The 20,717-nt window shown below is 40.8% G+C and overlaps 1 protein-coding gene across 1 annotated transcript; it reads left to right on the top strand.

Moving 5' to 3' along the window:
- Positions 1-2,867, top strand: LOC308298732 (DNA damage-inducible transcript 4-like protein). Its single transcript, XM_080742389.1, has 3 exons — positions 1-128; positions 343-507; positions 1,373-2,867. The coding sequence occupies exons 2-3, from the start codon at positions 405-407 to the stop codon at positions 1,864-1,866; spliced, it is 597 nt and encodes a 198-aa protein (XP_080598515.1). The 5' UTR covers positions 1-128; positions 343-404; the 3' UTR covers positions 1,867-2,867.
- Positions 2,868-20,717: the final 17,850 nt, after the last annotated feature.

Consider the following 20,717-nt stretch of genomic DNA (forward strand, 5'->3'; position numbering starts at 1 on the left):
GTGAATGTTAGTGGAGTGGTGTGAGTGTCTGTCAGTCCGACTATTTCAATGTGTTAACTTATTTAAAAAGACAATTTAATCACACACAATTATTTTTTTAAAGACCAAGTCACAAAGAACATATCAAGGTAAGTGAATTTAACTGTCTTTGTCTGTAATTATCAATTTAACGGAGCTCGAGCGAAACAAAAACGCTACAAACCGAACATTTTTTTGCACATTTTCTATCAGTAAAGTTGACCATAGTCATGACAAAAGCAATATTGAGTCGTTAAAAAAAACCCGCTGTGAATGAATGTTTTTAACTGAAGGCTGCTGTGTCACTCTCGCGTCACTTTTCAGGTAAACGAAGCTAAAACAACAACGACGACGAGCAACTTAAAAAGCAACACTTTGTTTTCACCATGGTTGCAACGAGCACATTAAAGAGCAAAGCAAACAGCGAATGCATATCGGACAATGTGTCCGAGCGGAGGTACCACCAGGACACGGCCTACATTGATAAAGGTGGGTGATGTTGTGTGTAATGTGTGTGCATTCAGCTTGTGTTTCTCTGCTGCTGGACACTTCCAGTGTGACTGGTTGTTTATCCCACATCTCTGCATGGCTGCAGCACACAGGGAGGGAGGGAGGGAGGGAGTGATGGTGGAGTCAGTCAACAAAGGATGAAGTCATCTTTTCAGCCCCAGAGCTGCAAAACTGATAATAGTTCAAACCTACCTAATGCAATCATTTATGTTTGGCTTTCAATAACTTGAATTGATGCTTCTTGTTGTCTAGTGTAGGACAGTTGTGTTTTATTGTAATGTGTTAAACGTTCAAGTGTTGTGCTTTTTTGTTGTCTTATGATTTTCTTGTCGTGTTGTATCTGATTGTGTGGGGGCTCCTAAGCCAGTCTTTGTTTTAATTGTCTTGATTATTAAATGTATATACATCTATTGTCAAAGGGCGGCTTAGGCATTCATGTCAATAACACAGCCCCAAATGTCCTACTAAAACTGAAGGAATAGCTTTAAACGTTCTCTTGGAAGCTGTCACAAGAAACAAATGATCATGATCCCATTTTAAGTTATTGTAAGCCTGTGTCAGAAATGGCTGATCTACAAGCTCACAATGTGTCGTATGCACAAGGTATTGAGCTTGTAGATGGCTACGGAGCATAAATGACTCATTAGTTTTTGCAGTTAATTGTGTGTGTACGTTATTTTGCTGTTGACTGCAAGCCATTGTACTAGCCTGTACCCAGGGGCGCATTGTCTCATAATCTGCCTATCGGTGTGGGAGGGAATGGTTGTCCACTCTGAACTCAAGTTTAGTGTGTTGTCATGTACAAAGAAAGTAATGATCTTGACTTTTTTGTGTTTTTGAACAGAACTGGATTTCTGGGATCACTGCTTGGCCGAGTCTCATTTGAACGTGGACCTCAATGAAGACCGGACGTGTCAGCAGCTGGCCAAAATGTTTGAGAACTGCCTGTCGCGCGCCAAGAAGACCACGCTGAACTGCTCCTCCGTGCTGGTACCGGAGAAGCTGACCCGGAGGATAGCCCGCGACGTCCTGCGCCTGGCCTCCGGTGAGCCGTGCGGCCTGCGCGGCTGCATCCTCTACGTGAACCTTGAGTGCGAGAAGGGCTGCAAGCGGCTGGAACGCATCGTGTACGACGCGAACGTCGTGCCCACCTTCGAGCTGTCGCTGGTGTTCAAGCAGGACGGCAGCGCCTGGCCCAGCCTCCGCGAGTTCCTCTTCATGGGCACCTGCTTCGCGCCAGGCTTCAAGCATGTGCTCAAACTCAGCCCGGGCTTCCGGCTCGTCAAGAAAAAACTCTACTCCTCTGCCTCGGCTGGTACCGTGGTAGAGGAGTGCTAAACGCGCCGAGTAGGAAGAGTTTCTATGGTTCAATGCACTTCAACTGTGAATGTAAATGACACTTCAGAGGTGTCAAGATTTTCTACTTTTCTTTTTTTTTATTATAATACAGTACTATTGTATCCAGTCTCCTCAATGGTATTCTGATTCACTTTTATAACGTATGAGCAGGTTAATGTCAGCCACAACACGATGCAGTTAATTCTGGGATTGGTTTATTCTCTAAAGCACACGTTTTGTTTTCAACAACAAAATAAAATGAGACTGGTTGGTCATTTTTGTAAAATGAGCATTTTATAGCTGTCACTGTTGGTACAGTTTTGTTAAAGACTCCACACTAGGCACTTTTATGATGCATTTATGCGTTTCCAGATAATCCAATGTGTTCAGCAAAAGTAAACACTCCTAGGCTTGAATTGGAGAGTGATGGGGCATGTGTTGGGGAGCCTTATGTATGTAGGTTGGTACGGTATGTTGTTGCTGTGTTCAAAAGGTATGAGAAGGGTTTGAGATGCGTCTGGTTGTGTGAATGGATGTCTTATGAAGAGCTGCTCTCGAGGTGTGTGACCCATCTCGCACTACTAAGAAGCCCTAATTGCTATCTGGAAATGTTTTGATTGATTGATCTGTTCCTTATTGTTTTTCTCTATTGCACTCGGGCAGGATCACAACTGTAAAGGAGTTTGGTGTAGATTGTTTTAAGTGTTTATTTTATTTTTATACGTTCCCTTTCATTGCAAAGCCTTTCTACGATGTTAAAGTGATAGTTCACCAAAATGTAAACATTGCACACTTGTTTCTGTACTTTGAACTTGGTGCAGTAATACAAAAATTATATAGTTAATTATCGGCTTTTAAATTTGAGGAATTAAATTGAGCGATTTTCATTTTTGTGAATTATACCTTACAGGTTGCAATGTTTAAACAATGGAAAACTTGTTGGTCTATTTAAAATTCCTGTTAAAGGAAGCATTATACCTTGTCTATTTGACAATAAAATGTTGGAGTTTGTGAAATTTGTTGTGAAATTTGTGTTTTTGTATCATTGAGCCAGGCATAAATGATCACCCTGTGTGTTCTGGAGCCATGCATAACCATGCTGTCAGTCAACCACAACTGCACAATGCAGGCTTTTAAAAGTCTGTGAAAAAACATGACTCATGCTTCTCATTATGGCTTTCAGTAGGACAATGTTGAAACATCCTACAGTGTTCCAAGAGCGGTATCACAAACTTCTAAAATTTCCACCATGAACCTGCTGCATCATTAACTTTCATGGCAAAATACTAGTTTCATCCATGAACAGTGGAAGAGGTTGTTTACGAAATCCTTTTGAAAATATCTCTACAAGCTTACAACTTGAATATTGTCTATTTTCAAATAGCTGAAATATATAGACCTTAAGTGGTTAATGTATGATTAGTAATAACATTCTAAAAAGTAACTAGTGATGTTTTTTGTGGAGTAAAAGTACAATAATTTCATCAGAGATGCACACACATGTAGTGGAGTCAAAGTATTGAAAATTGGAAATGTTCCACTAAAGTCAAAAATACCTCAGTGTACTCGAGTACAGTGCTTGAGTAAATGTACTTAGTTACTTTACCCCACACCATGAATTGATCCTAGCAACAATTGCTGCATTTTGACTTTCCATTGAGCTATATAAAGAGAACAAATTTAATTTGTAATGGATTATCAATATATAACTAAACCCATGGTCAAAACAGGACAGTATTAGGCTTGTGAGCCTCATCATGAGACCTACAGTAAACATGTACAGTACAGAGGAGAGAGTTATTCCTTGCATAAATATCATATAGAGCAGGGATCTTCAACGTTTTCAGGCCAAGGACCCCTTAGTTGAGAGAGAGATGAAGCAGGGTCCCACAACCCTTTAATAGATTCCATAGTTTTATTGTTTGACAGCACTATCATCAGTGTATTTTGGATTCATGTCAATTTGTGTTTTTAGATATTTAACAGGGGTGTAGTTGTCTCGATTTAAAATGAAGCAAACACGGAACTGAAAGTTCCTATAATTGGCCGTTAGTTGCGTTGTTCTGGCACCAGAAGCAACATGTTCACCATAGGATTCCATTCATTTCCCCCAAACTTTTACATTTGATTTTCTTACCCTAATAAACATTTACATAAATACTTTATGGTTCCTGTCACAAGTTTAAAGCCTTGTTTCAATCACCTTGATTTGCGTTTTGTGAAAATAATAGTCCAATTTATATATTTGATGTTATAGCAGGGTATGCTGTAAGAGGGGCTTGTGATCATTGGCTTGTGATGATTCTTCTTCGTGTGCTTTATCTTCGGCAAGCTCAAGACAATGTCCCATGTATCCCTGCGGTTGCGCGTGACCGTTGGCAGCCAATAGCATTCCTTTGGTACCATTAAAACAATGATGGCAGCACCCATACAACGGCCCAAAAAGCTTCATTTGCGCAGCATAGAATTAGAAACCAATGGCTTTCCACCGTCCATATTTTTTTACAGTCTATAATATTTAACCACTTGAACCGTAAATAAACTTGACCTTTCACTCTGTACTTAGTCTGCTCTTTTTACCCTCTACACCAAACCTCTTTGCCAAAAATAGCCGATCTACAAGCTGCGAGGCGTTGTGAGCTTGTAGATCGGCTATTTTTGGCTAAAGTTATCAGAATATGGACAAAGATTTGGAGGACCCCCGAGGGGTCCCGGACCCCCTGTTGAAGACCCTTGATATAGAGGTGTATTTAAGGAGCAGCAAGCACACAAGAAGTGCAGTGGTTGTTTATGTTGCGGGCCATCACGTGACTGTAAGACTCTGGAAGTGTGCTAATAATGACCTACTAGAGTTTGTGTGACATTTCTCTCCCTCTGTTTAATGGAGGTATTGAGAATTTGAGGGGCTCCACTGCTGTGTGCAATACTAATGAGAATCCCTGATGAATTAAAGCTTTTGTCACTTGTGTGGGACATTCAGAGAAGCGGTGTTTTGCACTTTAGACTGATTGTTCTTCAGTCTTTCACACTGCACGGTTAGAGGCTAAAGGATTAAGTTGAATGGCATACTGGCCTGAAATGCTTATGGACTATAAAAGTTACATTACACTTTACGGTCCTGTCTTTCATGCACAAGAAAACGTAAAACCAAGTTAATGATGTCACGTGGGGCATATCCAACATGCAGAAACTAGGTTAATGAGAATAAGTGCATGATTTGTGGTAAAAATAGGATTACTATTGTGAAGGCATAGTGCACCTTTACTGTTGAAGTACATGGTGATCATTTACCATGTGTCACACTCACATTGTCACGCTAGTCAGTGCTGTGCAGTGTGTACACTAATTATATAGGTCAACACAAATTTGCATGGTTTACCCCATTGGTAGAATGAAACTGAAAACAGCTGTGGCGATTCACACAGAGGTATTCTGGCTTCACTATAAAATGAATGATGGTATAACAATGTTGCCGGCCAAAGGGATTATAATTAAAGGTGCTGTATAAGTGATATTGTTTGGTAAAACACATTATTTGTTGGTTAAAGCTCTACATTCTGATAGAGTATGTTCAGTAACAAGGGTCTCCCGGTCTCTCCAGCTCTTTAACCCATTTAGAACGGGTACACATTATTGTGTATCATTATTTTATGCGTTAACTATTGAAAAATAGCAGATATACTATTTAGATATATTATATAGATTTTTTTGTTTGTTTTTTTCGCACTGATTCTTGACTGCACTATTAGGTTGTGTTGGTAGTTTCTGAGTATTCTGCTTTGTTTAACAATGTCAGTGAGATACTTGTTGCACTAACACTAGCACTTTTGTAAGACACTTTATGTATATATACTTATATATTATTCGCCCCCTCTATTGATGCACCTTCTCTTTATTGGTACTGTACTGCTCTTTTTTTCCCTCTTATCTATCTTTTTTCTTACTTCTCTGTAACTTTGTAAATACTGTATACTGCTATGCTACAACTGGACAACTGAATTTTCCCCTTGGGAAAATAAAGGTATCTATCTATCTATCTATATACAAGCTCACAGAGCTTGTAGATCTGCTATTTTTGAAAAGATCTTGAAAATTAGAATTTTGACATGATTCTATAAGTGTCTTTTGAATCCCTCTAAGATTTCTTGAAAAACCTATGTTTCTATGTCAGCAATCTGGCTAGCCATCGTCAAAGAAAAGGTCCTTTTCACTTAAATGGAGCTCAGTTAGTCTGTTCTTGAGAGACTACTATGTCAGTGGTTCTCAAACCTTTTCATTTGAAGGACCCCCAAAATGATATGTATTTGGCCACAGACCCCCATCTCAAAATATTTAGTTCCAGGGACCACCCAGAAGCAAAATTTGAGTTACAAACGTTCGCTTTGAAAATACATATATTCAAAGATTTGCACAAATATTCATGACTTTTTCAAAAATAGCAGATCTACAAGCTCGTATAGCTTGTATATCTCCTATTTTTCACTGGTTAAAGCATTCAGTAATTCTAGACCTATTGTCAGGTGCATGGGTCACCAATTTCATCCGATCAGGAGAGAGACCCCATTTATCATCAATTATCTTAAAATGTATAGTGTTCCAATTCCAAATTTGCATGCAAATGTCTTTGTTTCGTCACTTCCAATTTCACTTATGCCGTATCCTGGGAGTTCTCTCTCCCCATAGGATGAAATTGGTATCCCGGAACCCGATCTGAAAAGGTTTACTAAAGGGACAGACCTCCGTTACTGAACAAACTCTGTATCAGTGATTACGATGGGAATATATCTATTTTTTTGTCTTGTAAAACAAACAACTAAATTATATCACTTAATACACCCCCCTTTAAAGCCAATTCTCATTCAAATAAGACACTTAATGATCTGGATGCAATACAAGAATGAAGGTTATAATTTATTGTAATTGTGCTGTATTTTTTATTTTTTTTAAACTGAAATCAAAACCCATATTTCAATAAATAAAACATTATTAAACCAATCTGTATGATAGAGTGCTAATACAATATTACAAGCACATCTGCAGTGATTGGAGCAGGTGTTCTCTCCCTACTCTTCCATTGAGAAATGTAGACCTGATGTCAGGTTATTAACACGTAGTACTGTCCAATGCTCATAAGTGCAATAACTCCCCTGGGATTGACTCTCGAGTGAGAAATAGAAATAAATTGATCTCACACACAGGTTTGAATCCTGGATAGGATGGCAGCTCATTTAAGTAATACATTTCAATAATACATATCATTTAGGCCTATTATTTCAATTACATATTGACACATTATTTGAGTAGTTTATCTCATCATTTGCTTTGTCGAGTACAGCAGAATGTTAGTATTTTCTGTGCATGTTTTTGTATTTTAGTGCTTTGGCTGAACATTGGTCTATGACATTATAATTTCTCTCTACTTTCAAAATAATTTGTCTTTGTGAAAAAAGAGGGTATCTTGTCCAGCAGTACAATGTTTCTGAAAAAAGAAAAGAAAAAGGGCTCTTAGCGTTCATGTGACTACCATATGGTACATTAATATTAGTGGCTAATCCAATTTATGTCCACAGTGAGATTATTAGGATTTTTGTAACATTGATTCCGTCAAAAAGCTACATTTCAGCACACCACTATGTCTTGTCAAGGCCGCTAGTGATTAAATCAACATGACACAGATTAAGTATGTAATTATGTTCAGTAAACAGCACAGTATAGCAGCATATGACCCTGGTTAATGGTGTATGAAGCTGGCCTCTCATGGAAAAGTACTGAAGGGCTTTTATACTGATGACCCAAAAGAATTTGAACTGTACCGGCGTACGGCGTACACTGGCTTGGCTCTTCTCCTTGCAGCCTGTGAATATGAGCCTCAGTGTGAACATGATTCATGAAGGAGGCCATATCACAGCTAAGGTCAGCACCCCAGTGTGAACAGGCCCCTGAGGAGGCGTGGCTTCTGTTAGCCCCACCCCCCAACTTCATACTTGAGTCCAGAGCCTCGTATAGAGAGTTATGCCAATGTGGGGTCAGAAACCGCACCGTCATGTGGTTCATGTAACTCGAAATGTCACTTTCCCCTCATAGATTCCAATGCATTCTGTAAACTTCCGGTTTGTGCTTTGTCACTACACCAATAGATGTGTATGTAGAAGACCATGAAGTCAATGGGAGTGGCGCGACTCTCTGAATACAAGGCTCTGCTTGAGTCAAGTCAGATGATGTCCCCTCCCCAGTGGTGATACAAGTACTCAAAATGTTTTACTTAAGTAAAAGTATCAATACTGCAATATATAGAAATACAAGTAAAAGTCCAAAATTCAAAATGTACTTGTGTACAAAAGTAAAAGTACAAAATCTTTGTAAATAGAAGATCTACAAGCTCGTAGATCGGCTTTTTTAAAACAGCCATAGGTATAAAATAGGGCAAAAGTGGTTCATGTATGTTTTATATTATAATTTATATCTTCAAAGTAACTAGTAACTAAAGTTTTCCAATAAATGTAGTTTGGTAAAAGTACAATGTCCGAGATGTAGTGGAGTAGAAGTAAAAGTATTGGAAATTGGAAATATTGGAATTGGAATACTCAAGTAAAGTATACAAACACCTCAAAACTGTAGTAAGTAAATGTACTTTAGCCCCACCCCCAACTCCATACTCGAGTCAAGTCAGATGATGTCCCCCTCCCTCCCTCTCCCTAGTCAGTCGCCCCCGTTTTTTTCCATGCGTGGGTTCATATAGCCAACGTGACAACCAGATGTTTACCAGACTAGCTGCATGCCAGCTACACTATGTTTTCGTCACTGGCAGAAACCTCGTATCTCCAAGTTTCAAATGTGTGCATTTTTTCGTAAAGTAAAGCCCTGCTTCACCATACAAGACATGTCGCACAAGACTAGTGAAAATAGCAGATCTACAAGCACAGTGCTTGTAGATCGGCTATTTTCACTATTTTAAATCATTCTTAAATGTATAAATACAAAACAAACGGTTTTGGACATACAAGGTTTCCACCCGACAACTACGTTTTGCTCACACATCCTGGACACTGGATATGCTTGTTTGGTCCCGGGGGAGATGAACTTGGCTAAATGCCATGTTTTTGACTTCCACAAAACAGCCCCTTTACTTGGAAGCCTGAACCGCTTATGAACTTAAGGCCTTATGTCTGTTGATCTGCATGTACATCACACTGGGAATATTAAATGATCCAGATACCGTTTACAGTTTATTTGCATGCCACGGGGAGCTTTTCAGATAAGCTCTGTAAACATCAATCATATTTCTGGATACCTTTGGAATCCTAAACCCTCCCAACCCCCTTTTTTGTGCAAAGAGGAGCTTGACGATGATTTACCTTACACTTCCAATAGACTACAGTACTTTCGTTTAGGATCTTATTTTTAGTAAATAGTTCCATTGGAATAACCATAGTGTTTAATTAGGACAATAGTCATTAACAAACTACAAATGTATTCTCTTTCATATTCATTATTTAATGGACACTCTCGAGTATCGATGAACTGGTGGAGAAAGTGAAATGAAGTGAGCTGCACAAACACCTGCAATTATTCCACTGCCCATAATGTTTGTCCATGAAGACTGATTGCAGCTGAAGGAATGCTTAATGTAACGATAATTATTCCCTGAATTGTCCGCTGAGAGTTTTGCATTTGCAGATTATTTCAGGGCATTTTGCACGGTGAAGCAGCACTGGCCCCCAGAGAAATGACTGACGACGTACTAACACAGTGGGCAGGGGTTGACACTAAGGCCTCAGAGGCACTTGCCCGTCGGGCAAGTACAGGTCATGTTCTACATGCCCAAAGGTCATGCACACTTGCCCGAAAAGTAAATAGCCCATTATAACATGATAGGTAAGATTGTAATTACCGCTCAATTTAACACTTATTAGTGTGGTTGCCAGGGCAACCACATTATTACTCTGGGGAATTCTGCAGTTTTTACAACTCTTAGTCTCATTGACTTGAAAGGGAAACTCCATATATAGTGAGTAACTTTTAGGTATCTGACCTTTCCCATTGACTTTGAATGGGAAACACCATATATAGTAAGGTAACTTTTAGGTAGCTGACCTTTCCCATTGACTTTGAATGGGAAACACCATATATAGTAAGGTAACTTTTAGGTATCTGACCTTTCCCATTGACTTTGAATGGGAAACACCATATATAGTGAGTAACTTTTAGGTATCTGACCTTTCCCATTGACTTTGAATGGGAAACACCATATATAGTAAGGTAACTCTTAGGTAACTGACCTTTCCAATTGACTTTGAATGGGAAATACCATATATAGTGATGTAAGAGTAGGGTAACCTTTTAGGCAACCACACTCGCAATTTCCCAAATTGCAATTTCTCTAGTTTCTTTACTTTCTGGGGCTGTGTGATCATACCTCAATACGTCCAAATCCAAATACCTACATAGCTATGATTGAATATGTCTATGGTTTCACACTTATTTTATATTTTTAAGTGTAGCAACAGTAAAAACAGCACATTATAGGTTAACAGTGCTCTTATTTTACATTCCACAGACAAGAAGACAGAGTGCTCTGGCCACATTCAGGTGTTTAGACAGATATCTGGTGTTGTGTTTATAGACTGTTGCGTACCCTCTCAAATGAGCACTTGCCCGGTCGGGCAACCTGAAAGCAAACTTCACCTGCCTGCCCGAAGGTTTTATTTACCTGCCGGGGGCAGGTGGGCAAGCCTTAGTGTCATTGCCTGGTGGGTAATAATATGAGATTGGATGAAACAAGTCATTAGAGGATTCTGCAAGAGGTGTTTGCCATTGGCTAGAAGATATCAAATGTTCAATGCAATCACGCAAAGTAGTAGACTGCTGATTCCATAGTGTTTTAAGATGGTATAGAGCCCAGTCAATCATATTGTAACACTCAAATCCTCAGTGTGTCCGTGAGACTCACTGAATTAATATTTAGGCTTTCAGAATGAGAATGTAAATATTGACCCACATTGACCCACTTTTTCCTTTTACACTCTTTCGCTGTGTAAACTCCTAGCAAGGTGCACCTAAAGCCTAAAGGTCACCTATCTGCTTAGTTAACAGATATGATATGACCACCCAGACATCTAAATACATAGAGCTGCTGCTGATCTGTTTATGACTGTTTTGAATCAACATCGCATGTGACCATGGAGCAACAGGACATTCTGAACAGATATTACTTTAGCCACTAGCCAGAGACGCTGGGTAAATAATATGCATTGATGGAGGAAAAAGTATTGTAGTGGATTAAAAAGTACGACATTTGCCTCAGAGATGTACAGTAGTTAAGTATAAAAAAAAACTGAAATACTCAAGTAAAGTCAAAGTACCACATGCACAATTTGACTTATTAGTACAGTATTTGAGTAAATGTACTTAGTTACTTTCCACCAGTGATAAGATGTTAATTAGTAGGCTTATCTGGGGTACTGGCCTTTCAAATAAAGAAACTGAGAAAGTGCAGATTGTAAAACTCAAAGAAAATGATTGATTTATTTTGAGTTTGACTCTATTTAAAACACATAATAGGCCTAGGCTATACTGTAAATCCAGCTAGATATTTATTCAAGAGTGCAGATTTCCCATGTTTGATCTTTGGATTTCTTTTCACCTGAGAAGATAAATGGTGTTTCATTTTCATGGCCATTGTTGGGCAAATCTTTTCTCTTCAGCTGCCATGCCATGAAGACAAAAGTCTGGCCCATCAGTTCTGATAGCATTCAAACTGTTGCTTGGCAAAACCAAAATACAATCACTTAATTATATGAATAGCATGATACAGCCTTTAAACAGCCTTGTATCTATGGGTTGTTGCTGTGCTATTTGTAGCTGTGTGAATGAAGAAATATAAACAGATCCGCTGGGTAGAATCTTCTTAAACACTCAAAATACAATCACATATTATATGAATAGCATGATACAGCCTTTAAACAGCCTTGTATCTATGGGTTGTTGCTGTGCTATTTGTAGCTGTGTGAATGAAGAAATATAAACAGATCCGCTGGGTAGAATCTTCTTAAACACTCAAAATACAATCACATATTATATGAATAGCATGATACAGCCTTTAAACAGCCTTGTATCTATGGGTTGTTGCTGTGCTATTTGTAGCTGTGTGAATGAAGAAATATAAACAGATCCGCTGGGTAGAATCTTCTTAAACACTCAAAATACAATCACATATCTATACTATAATTTTGCGAATGTCTGAGTGAGTGAGTGAGTGAGTGAGTGAGTGTCTGTCTGTAACAGCGTTTCTCCTCGGTGGCTGGAGCAATTGATCTGAAATCGCATCACCATCAGCATATGAACACACCTGACATAACTGTGAAGGCCGTTTGTCACTTTCACAAATCGTATGCTGTATATTAGCATTTTTATGGTGTATCTACTATCTATTCTTCATCTAGCATGAGGCACATCTATTCTGCATCTAGCATGAGGCAAACTGTTTAACCAGCTCTGTGTGTGTGTGTGTGTGTGTGTGTGTGTGTGTGTGTGTGTGTGTGTGTGTGTGTGTGTGTGTGTGTGTGTGTGTGTGTGTGTGTGTGTGTGTGTGCAGGCAGGCGGGTGTGTGTGCAGGCGGGTGGGCGGGCGGGCTGGGGGGGGGGGGGGGGGGGACAGTATCTCTGTAGCCATTAAACGAAACGGGTTTCTTACATTGATGCTCCTACATCATGCAAGCACCAGTTAAAGTTACTTTCCATCCCTCATATACTGTGTGCACAGTGCACATCCCATAACCCACACACTGCACATCATTTTGGAGCTCATATCTTTGAACGGGTAAGGGCTAGTCTATACTATAATTTTGCGAATGTCTGAGTGAGTGAGTGAGTGAGTGAGTGAGTGAGTGTCTGTCTGTAACAGCGTTTCTCCTCGGTGGCTGGAGCAATTGATCTGAAATCGCATCACCATTAGCATATGAACACACCTGACATAACTGTGAAGCCCGTTTGTCACTTTCACAAATCATATACTGTATATTAGCATTTTTATGGTGTATCTACTATCTATTCTGCATCTAGCATGAGGCACATCTATTCTGCATCTAGCATGAGGCAAAATGTTTAACCAGCTCTGTGTGTGTGTGTGTGTGTGTGTGTGTGTGTGTGTGTGTGCAGGCAGGCGGGTGTGTGTGCAGGCGGGTGGGCGGGCGGGCTGGGGGGGGGGGCAGTATCTCTGTAGCCATTAAACGAAACGGGTTTCTTACATTGATGCTCCTACATCATGCAAGCACCAGTTAAAGTTACTTTCCATCCCTCATATACTGTGTGCACAGTGCACATCCCATAACCCACACACTGCACATCATTTTGGAGCTCATATCTTTGAACGGGTAAGGGCTAGTTATATGAATAGAATGATACAGCCTTTAAACAGCCTTGTATCAGGGCGCCTGATGGAGGGGAAAGGAACTGGTTGGAATAACGTGTTCCTTCCACGCGCTACGTCCAAACCAGGGAAATCTCCACTGTCAGGTGAAAAGAAGCAACTTGGACTCCTCATGCATAGAAGGAAGCATGAGGTCAGTCCGTTGTCTCCCCAGTCGCGGCAGAGGGAGAGCAGACCCCAGGATTACATAGGCAATTAGCACTGGGTGAAAAAAATGGGTTACAAAATTGTGGGATAAAAATTATAAGAAAAAAAAAATAAACAGCCTTGTATCTATGGGTTGTTGCTGTGCTATTTGTAGCTGTGTGAATGAAGAATTATAAACAGATCCGCTGGGTAGAATCTTCTTAAACACTCAAAATACAATCACATATTATATGAATAGCAAGATACAGCCTTTAAACAGCCTTGTATCTATGGGTTGTTGCTGTGCTATTTGTTGCTGTGTGAATGAAGAATTATAAACAGAGCAGCTGGGTAAAACCTTCTTTGACACTCAAAAGTAGATGTGACGCAAAATGTGGACACTCAATCCTGATGAAACGCTCACATGACATTCATTTCAGAGAAGCAGAGATGGTAAACTCTGGGACAGCCGGCCTTTGCGATCAGGTAAACAGCCTGCGCATGCCCACAAATGTTCTCCTCTTAAACTTTGGGAAACATCTTGTGCTATGCTATTTGTAGCACATGTGTGTGAATGGAGTGCTATTAAAGGACCACTACTCTGTTTGTTTATCTGATCACAGACCAACAGATGTGGGACCCTCTCTGCGAGGAACGTTCTGATCTCTATATCTGATATCCAGCTGGCAAGAAAAGTGGGCCAAAGTCCTATATCATTGGCTCTCTGTGAAATCTCCGCTGTCTCCACTATGAATTGAATGCAAAAGGACCCCAATGTAAACAAGCCATAGTGCTTTCTTGATGTCTATCCTTAGTAGGAATGCAGAAAAACTCAACCTAAAACAAACTCCACCTCATTTGTGCGACCGCGTTTCCCAACGAGTCTGTGGCCTTAAGCTAGATGCAGAATAGAACAAAATCTAATCTTTGCTTCTGGGGGTCCCTGGAACAAAATATTTTGCGATAGGGGTCCATCCGTGTAACAAAATATTTTGAGATGGGGGTCCGTGGCCAAAAACACATGATAGGCACATTCTACAAATGTCTTCTAAATCAGTTTCTAAATCAGTTTTCTGGAAAAAAACGTATGTTGCTATCAGTGTTTCTCAAACTTTGTCATGTCAAGGATCCCCAGAATGATATGTATTTTGCCACGGACCCCCAACGCCAAATATTTTGTTCCAGGGACTCCCAGAAGCAAAGATTTGATTTTGGTCTATTCTGCATCTAGCTTAAGGCCACAGACCAGTTGGGAAACGCGCGGTCGTGCAAATGAGGTCGAGTTTGTTTTAGGTCGAGTTTTCCTGTTACCCTTAGTAGACCTTGTATCTGAACTGTACTGTCCTGTGCTGTGCTTTTCCAATGCAAACTTCTAATACAGTATTCAATCAGTCAATCAATCAATCTGGCAATGGCCTCTTGCCAACAGGCAAAACAGGCCCAGTAGGGCAGTTTACAGTTGTAATGCATGCCTTAACTGCAGGCTGCAGTGGTGTGCTTATATGTTATAATTATGTTTAATGGCCTCACAGTATGCTAATAATTATTGCACTCATCTTTTGTGCATCTTTTTGTGGATTCAATACCAAGATATGACATAGATAAGCCCACTGTGTTTACATGATGTCCTCGATATGCTATTAGTTTATAGTTGTTACTTAATCCCAGGTACTTTTGCAACTGAGTGTTTGAACAATTTCCAAAAGGCTCAAAATAGATGTAGGCCGTGGTTAGTTAATGAGTCTGAGTGCAAGGTTACAGACAGTGCATCTCCCGGGAAACCAGCCAATTCCTCCCTTCATCGTCTCTGTGACCCTGAACCCTGGTCAGGGTCACAGTGACCGTCTGGCCTTCTTCTGGTTCTGAGAGACCCGGTGGCGTTTGTGTTGGCGAGTGTGTGTGTGTTTGTTGTTGACAGGTTTTCTTGAACGACAAAACCAAAACCCAGCGAGAATCTCAAAGTAGGTAGCCGGTATTGGGCAGGTTGTGCAGCCTACCAGCCCAGTGGTGTAAAGTAACTAAGTACATTTACTCAAGTACTGTACTTAACTACAATTTTGAGGTATTTGTACTTTACTTGAGTATTTTCAACCCTAACCCTAACCCTTCTTCTTCTTCTACTCCACTACATTTCAAAGGCAAATATTGTACTTTTACTACAAGCAGAGGTGGAAAAAGGTTTTGTACTGTATTTTGTACTTAAGTAAAAGTATCAATACTGCACTGTAGATGTACTCTGTTACAAGTAAATGTCCATAATTCAAAATGTACTTGAATAAAAGTATGAAAGTATTGGCACCAAAATGTACTTAAAGTACCAAAAGTAAAATTACAAAATGTTTGAAAATAGCATATCTACAAGCGACGCGTTGTGAGCTTGTAGATCGGCTATTTTCAAAAAGCCTAGATATGAAATAGGGCTAAAGTGGTTCATGTATGTTTTATAATATTATAATTTATGTCTACAAAGTAACTAGTAACTAAAGTTTTCAAATAACTGTAGTGGAGTAAAAGTACAATATTTGGATCCAAGATAGTGGAGTAGAAGTAAAAGTATTGGAAATTGGAAATACAAAATACAACAAAAGTGTACTTTATAGTATATTACTTAAGTAAATGTACTTAGTTACTTTACACCACTAACTACAAGTAAATGAAAACGTTAGTTAAGCCTACTTGTTATTTTGTAGATTTTGATTATTATTACAAAACAAACAATAACCACTCCTTCAGCCCTATATACTATTCTGTGGCGAACATTCTGTGAATATGGCAGATGTGCAAGTTCACAAGCTGTGAGCTTACTGGGCTGGCTACTTTCAAAGAGGTTTGGTGTAGAGGAAAAAAGTAGAGGTATGGCAGTAACTTTGCTGATTTGTACTTTAGATTATAGGCACACTTGCAGGCTCGATCCTGTGCACACTTGCAGGACATTTTGCATGTTGCTACAGTACATCTGGTACAACAATTTTCAACATTCAGGCTACTGACAGAACTGTTCCATGCTCTCTCTCTCTCTCTCTCTCTCTCTCTCTCTCTCTCTCTCTCTCTCTGTCTCTCTCTCTCTCTCTCTCTCTCTCAGGGTTCCATGCCGAAATGTTCTGCATTGTTCTTCTACTGTTCTCTGGCACTGACAAAAAGTCAGCTGTCTGCCTTCATAATGTCAGTGTTCCAAATGCTTGCGTCATTGCCAGGACCAAGAAGATTCATGGCTCATTATTGACATTGACATTGAGGAGAGATTTCCTCCTCTCTCTCTTTCTCTCTCTCTCTCTCTCTCTCACTCTCTCTACCTACTTCTTACTCTCTCCCTCTCCTGTCCCGTTTTATTGGTACTGAATTGGAATCTCAACCATTGATATGCCAATCCCCTGGAACAATGGAACAGCCACAAAGGTTGTGGGGTTAGATCATGGCATGCTGCTTTGTATCCATCACTACAGTGTTATGTAATGGGTACGGGCAGTAACCAGAAGCCACTGAAGGGAATGCAAAAGGTGTAGATGTGGAAAATGTAGGGAGATATACTTCAGAAATAAATACCGTTGATAGCTCCTCCTCATGAAAGTGGTCGGTTTTGACCAGTGGCCCTAAGTTGACTTAAGTACCAGGTCTTATGACTTAACTTACCCGGAGGTGTGTCCAATGCTGTTTGGCCACTCAAAGTAATGAAACAGCATTGGCCACACCTCCAGGTCGTGCCCCAGGTATGCTACTGCATTCTGGGTCATTTGGAGTGGTTTCGGTGAGCATGCCAGGGGGTCAATAAGGAGGGAATTGCATTGGTCAAGCCTAAGAGATGACTCAGGCCTGGATAAAGAGTTGGACAGGCTCCTTGGATAGGGAGGGTTTGATCTTAATGGTTGGTTGTAAAGTGTAAACCTATAGGTTTACAGTTGATTGAGTGGATTGAGTGGCCGCTGCAATGTGTGCCTTGCCCTTGAAGGACAGCTGAGTATCTAGAACCACACCCAGGTTCTTGGCAGTTCTTAACAGTAGCCATCAGGGAGTTGATGGAAATATAAGATCTTGCTGCAGGGGGCAGGACTTACCCGGTCTGTGTTGAACTTGCAGCGGTATCATCCACTGTGAGATGTCATGTCAGCGAGCCATGCAGTGATATACTGTATGCTAGGGTTCCCCAATAGGCGGCCCGCGGGCCATTTGCGGCCCACGGGGGGCTACTGTCTGGCCCACACCAACCCCAGTAATAATGGTGGTATAAGAGCAGCAACAACACTAGTATATCGTCGTTGTCGGATGGAAATCTGGTATCTCCAAATTTGTACGTTCTTTCGCAAATCATACAAGGCCGTCGCACAAAAGTAGTGAAAACAGCCGATCTACAAGCACACAACGCCTTGCACCGCGAGGCGTTGTGTGCTTGTAGATCGGCTGTTTTCACTAGTTTAAATCATTTTTAAAATTATTAATTCAAAACGAACGGTTTTGGACATACAAGATTTTCACCCGACAACGACGATATCTGAACTGTCGCTGGAGTAGCAGAAACGCCGCCGTCGCCCCCCTGCAATGTTGTGGCCCTCGGCTTGGTACCCTAGACATAATTCGGCCCTTGGGGAAAACTAATTGGGGAACCCTGCTGTATGCTCTTCAACCTGTGGCAGAGGGAGGGAAAGGGGGAAAAAAACTGTTGAGTCATCAGCCTGATAGGAGAGCTTGTGTGGAGACATGAGATAGAGTGAAAAAGGACAGAGGCAAATGCAGACCCCTGGGGGACCCCAATTAAGAAGATACCCTGGGATGAAAACAAGCCTTTAGAAATAAGTCTGACCTACCTCGCGTCACCAGACTTGCCACCTCAGACGAAAGCCTGGTATTTGTTCTAAAACTAACCACGTGATCCAGTTTAGAAAAAGGGGGGAAAATGAAAACAGTGTGGTGCTGGTTGGTGTCACATTGTTTTTGTTCCCCAAATAATCGAACCAATTAGTTTATTCTCCCTAGTCGTGCAACGAGTTACAATAAAAGATGAATACCTATTTTTAACTAGGGGAATCATTTTGGAGGGTTAGGATAGGATAGGTTCATGATATGTTCGTGGCAGCAGTGCCTCAGGGGTAGAGAAACCGTCATTAGAACTTGGAGGGTTCCCAAAAGGTTCCCAGTTCGATCTCGGGCTCCCCCAGAGTTAGCGTCGAAGAGTCCTTGAGCAACACTCAGTCTGAACCCCTAGTTGCTCCCGGTGAGCAGGTTTGGTGCCTTGCATGGTTTCCTCTGCCATCGGCGTATATGTGTGTGTGTGTGTGTGTGTGTGTGAATGGGTGAATGTAATGCACAATCTCTGTAAAGCACCATGGATAAAGGAGCTACAGCCTATAAATGCACCACTTACCATTTACCAACACCTTACTAAGACAATTGAGGTTGTTTATGATTTTCTATTTTTTTGGGACGCTGCAGGCCTAGCGGTTAATGCGCACACATGATTTATTGCAGCTTGACAGCGAGTCGCAGGTTCGATTCCCGAGCCCTATGACCTTTTCTGCATGTCTCTCCCTGCTTTCTGTCTCTCTCCACTGTGACTATATCAATAGGCAGAAATATACCCCAAAAATGTCTGTCTGTCTGTCTATCTGTCTATCTGTCTGTCTGTCTGTCTCTCTCTCTCTCACACACACACACACACACACACACACACACACGCACGCACACACACGCGCACACGCGCACGCGCACGCGCACGCGCACGCACACGCACACACACACACACACACACACACACACACACACACACACACAGAAGTAACCGCACATGAGTCTTGGGGTTCCACGTTGCAAGGACTCAACTGCCACCTTTAGGGTTGTTCGATTAATCGATTTTTAATCGTAACCCGGTTTTTTTCCTTTGGAAGATTTAAAAAAATGGAAATCGTAAAATCGATTTTCACTTTAATTAGGGAAATTCTTACTCATTGGAGCCTTGCACGCGCAAAAAGTACACAGCCCCGTCCTCCTAAAGCAGGACGACAAGGTCCGACACCAAATTAATACTACTTTCTATCTGATGTGTAATTTCTTTGATGCGCGTTTAGCGCACGTCAGACTGAGCAGAGTTCACCACCTCACTGCGCTCACTCGCGATGGTTCAAGCAGCAAACAGAACAAAACGCTGCTGAGCTGGTAAACTTACTCTACTTGTTGTAGTTTGAAAGAAGCTTATTAATTCTGTGTTACCCACCTACTGACTGTAGTCTACTCCTACTGTCCGTCACTGTGTTAATTTTGCGTCGGGAAGCGAAGCGCTTCGCCTCCATTTACAATCAGTCAACATCTCCGTGCATGAGTGGTGCAGGGCAGGGGCGTAGCCAGGAATTACATTTTGGTAGGCGAAATGCCTACCAAAATGCCTCACCAGCCTCCAAGAGCTGGCTTGTTTTGGCTGTTTTGTCACTCACTATTGATAATGAAACACTAAGGACGCTAAGTTGTATGTGATTGTTGCACAACTAAAGTTATTATTATTAATACCCTTATTGTTTTATTGCATTTTGCTATTTGGCTATATAAAAAAAATCAAAAAATGAAACAATAATGAAAAAAAAAATCATTTCCTTGCATTTTTTAAATGAAAACAAAATAGTTGAAACAATGTATTATTCTTTTAACAAAAAATCGAAATCGAAATCGAAAATCGGGATTTCAGAGAAAATAATCGAGATTTTATTTTTTGGCCATATCGAACAACCCACACACACACACACACACACACACACACACACACACACATTTGAAATGTTTATTTATGCCCACATAAGTAGAAGTACACGAATGTACAAAGGACATAAACAATATCAGTGCATTTAGATAAATAGGAAAACAGACCGTTACAAAGTGCATGTAGGGCAGAACGTTGTTACATACAATACAAGTCGAACATAGCAGACAACAATCATGGATAAAGGAAACAACGCCTCCTCCAAATCGAGCGGCTTCCTATAATAGCTGATACAGAGCAGTACCTTGCTAACTGTTTGGCCCTCCTTTTGGAGAGGCCGGCCATTTGAAGGCCCCTCACAACCAACTTGTGTACGTGCCCTAGGCTCCCAAAGATAAAAACTAAAAGTTTACATCTGTAGCCTAGCTGTGACACAGAAGTAACCGCACATGAGTCTTGGGGTTCCACGTTGCAAGGACTCAACTGCCACCTTGTGGAGATGTGGCATGATAACAGTTTATGACCCAACTGACTCAACATTCCATCCATCGGCTGAAACTAAAAATTACTTCTCTGGTCACAGCGACAGTCACAGCCTGACAAAATAGATGAATGCATC

Source organism: Nannobrachium achirus (genome assembly GCF_963921795.1).
Source record: "Nannobrachium achirus genome assembly, chromosome: 14".
NCBI classification, from domain to species: domain Eukaryota; kingdom Metazoa; phylum Chordata; class Actinopteri; order Myctophiformes; family Myctophidae; genus Nannobrachium; species Nannobrachium achirus.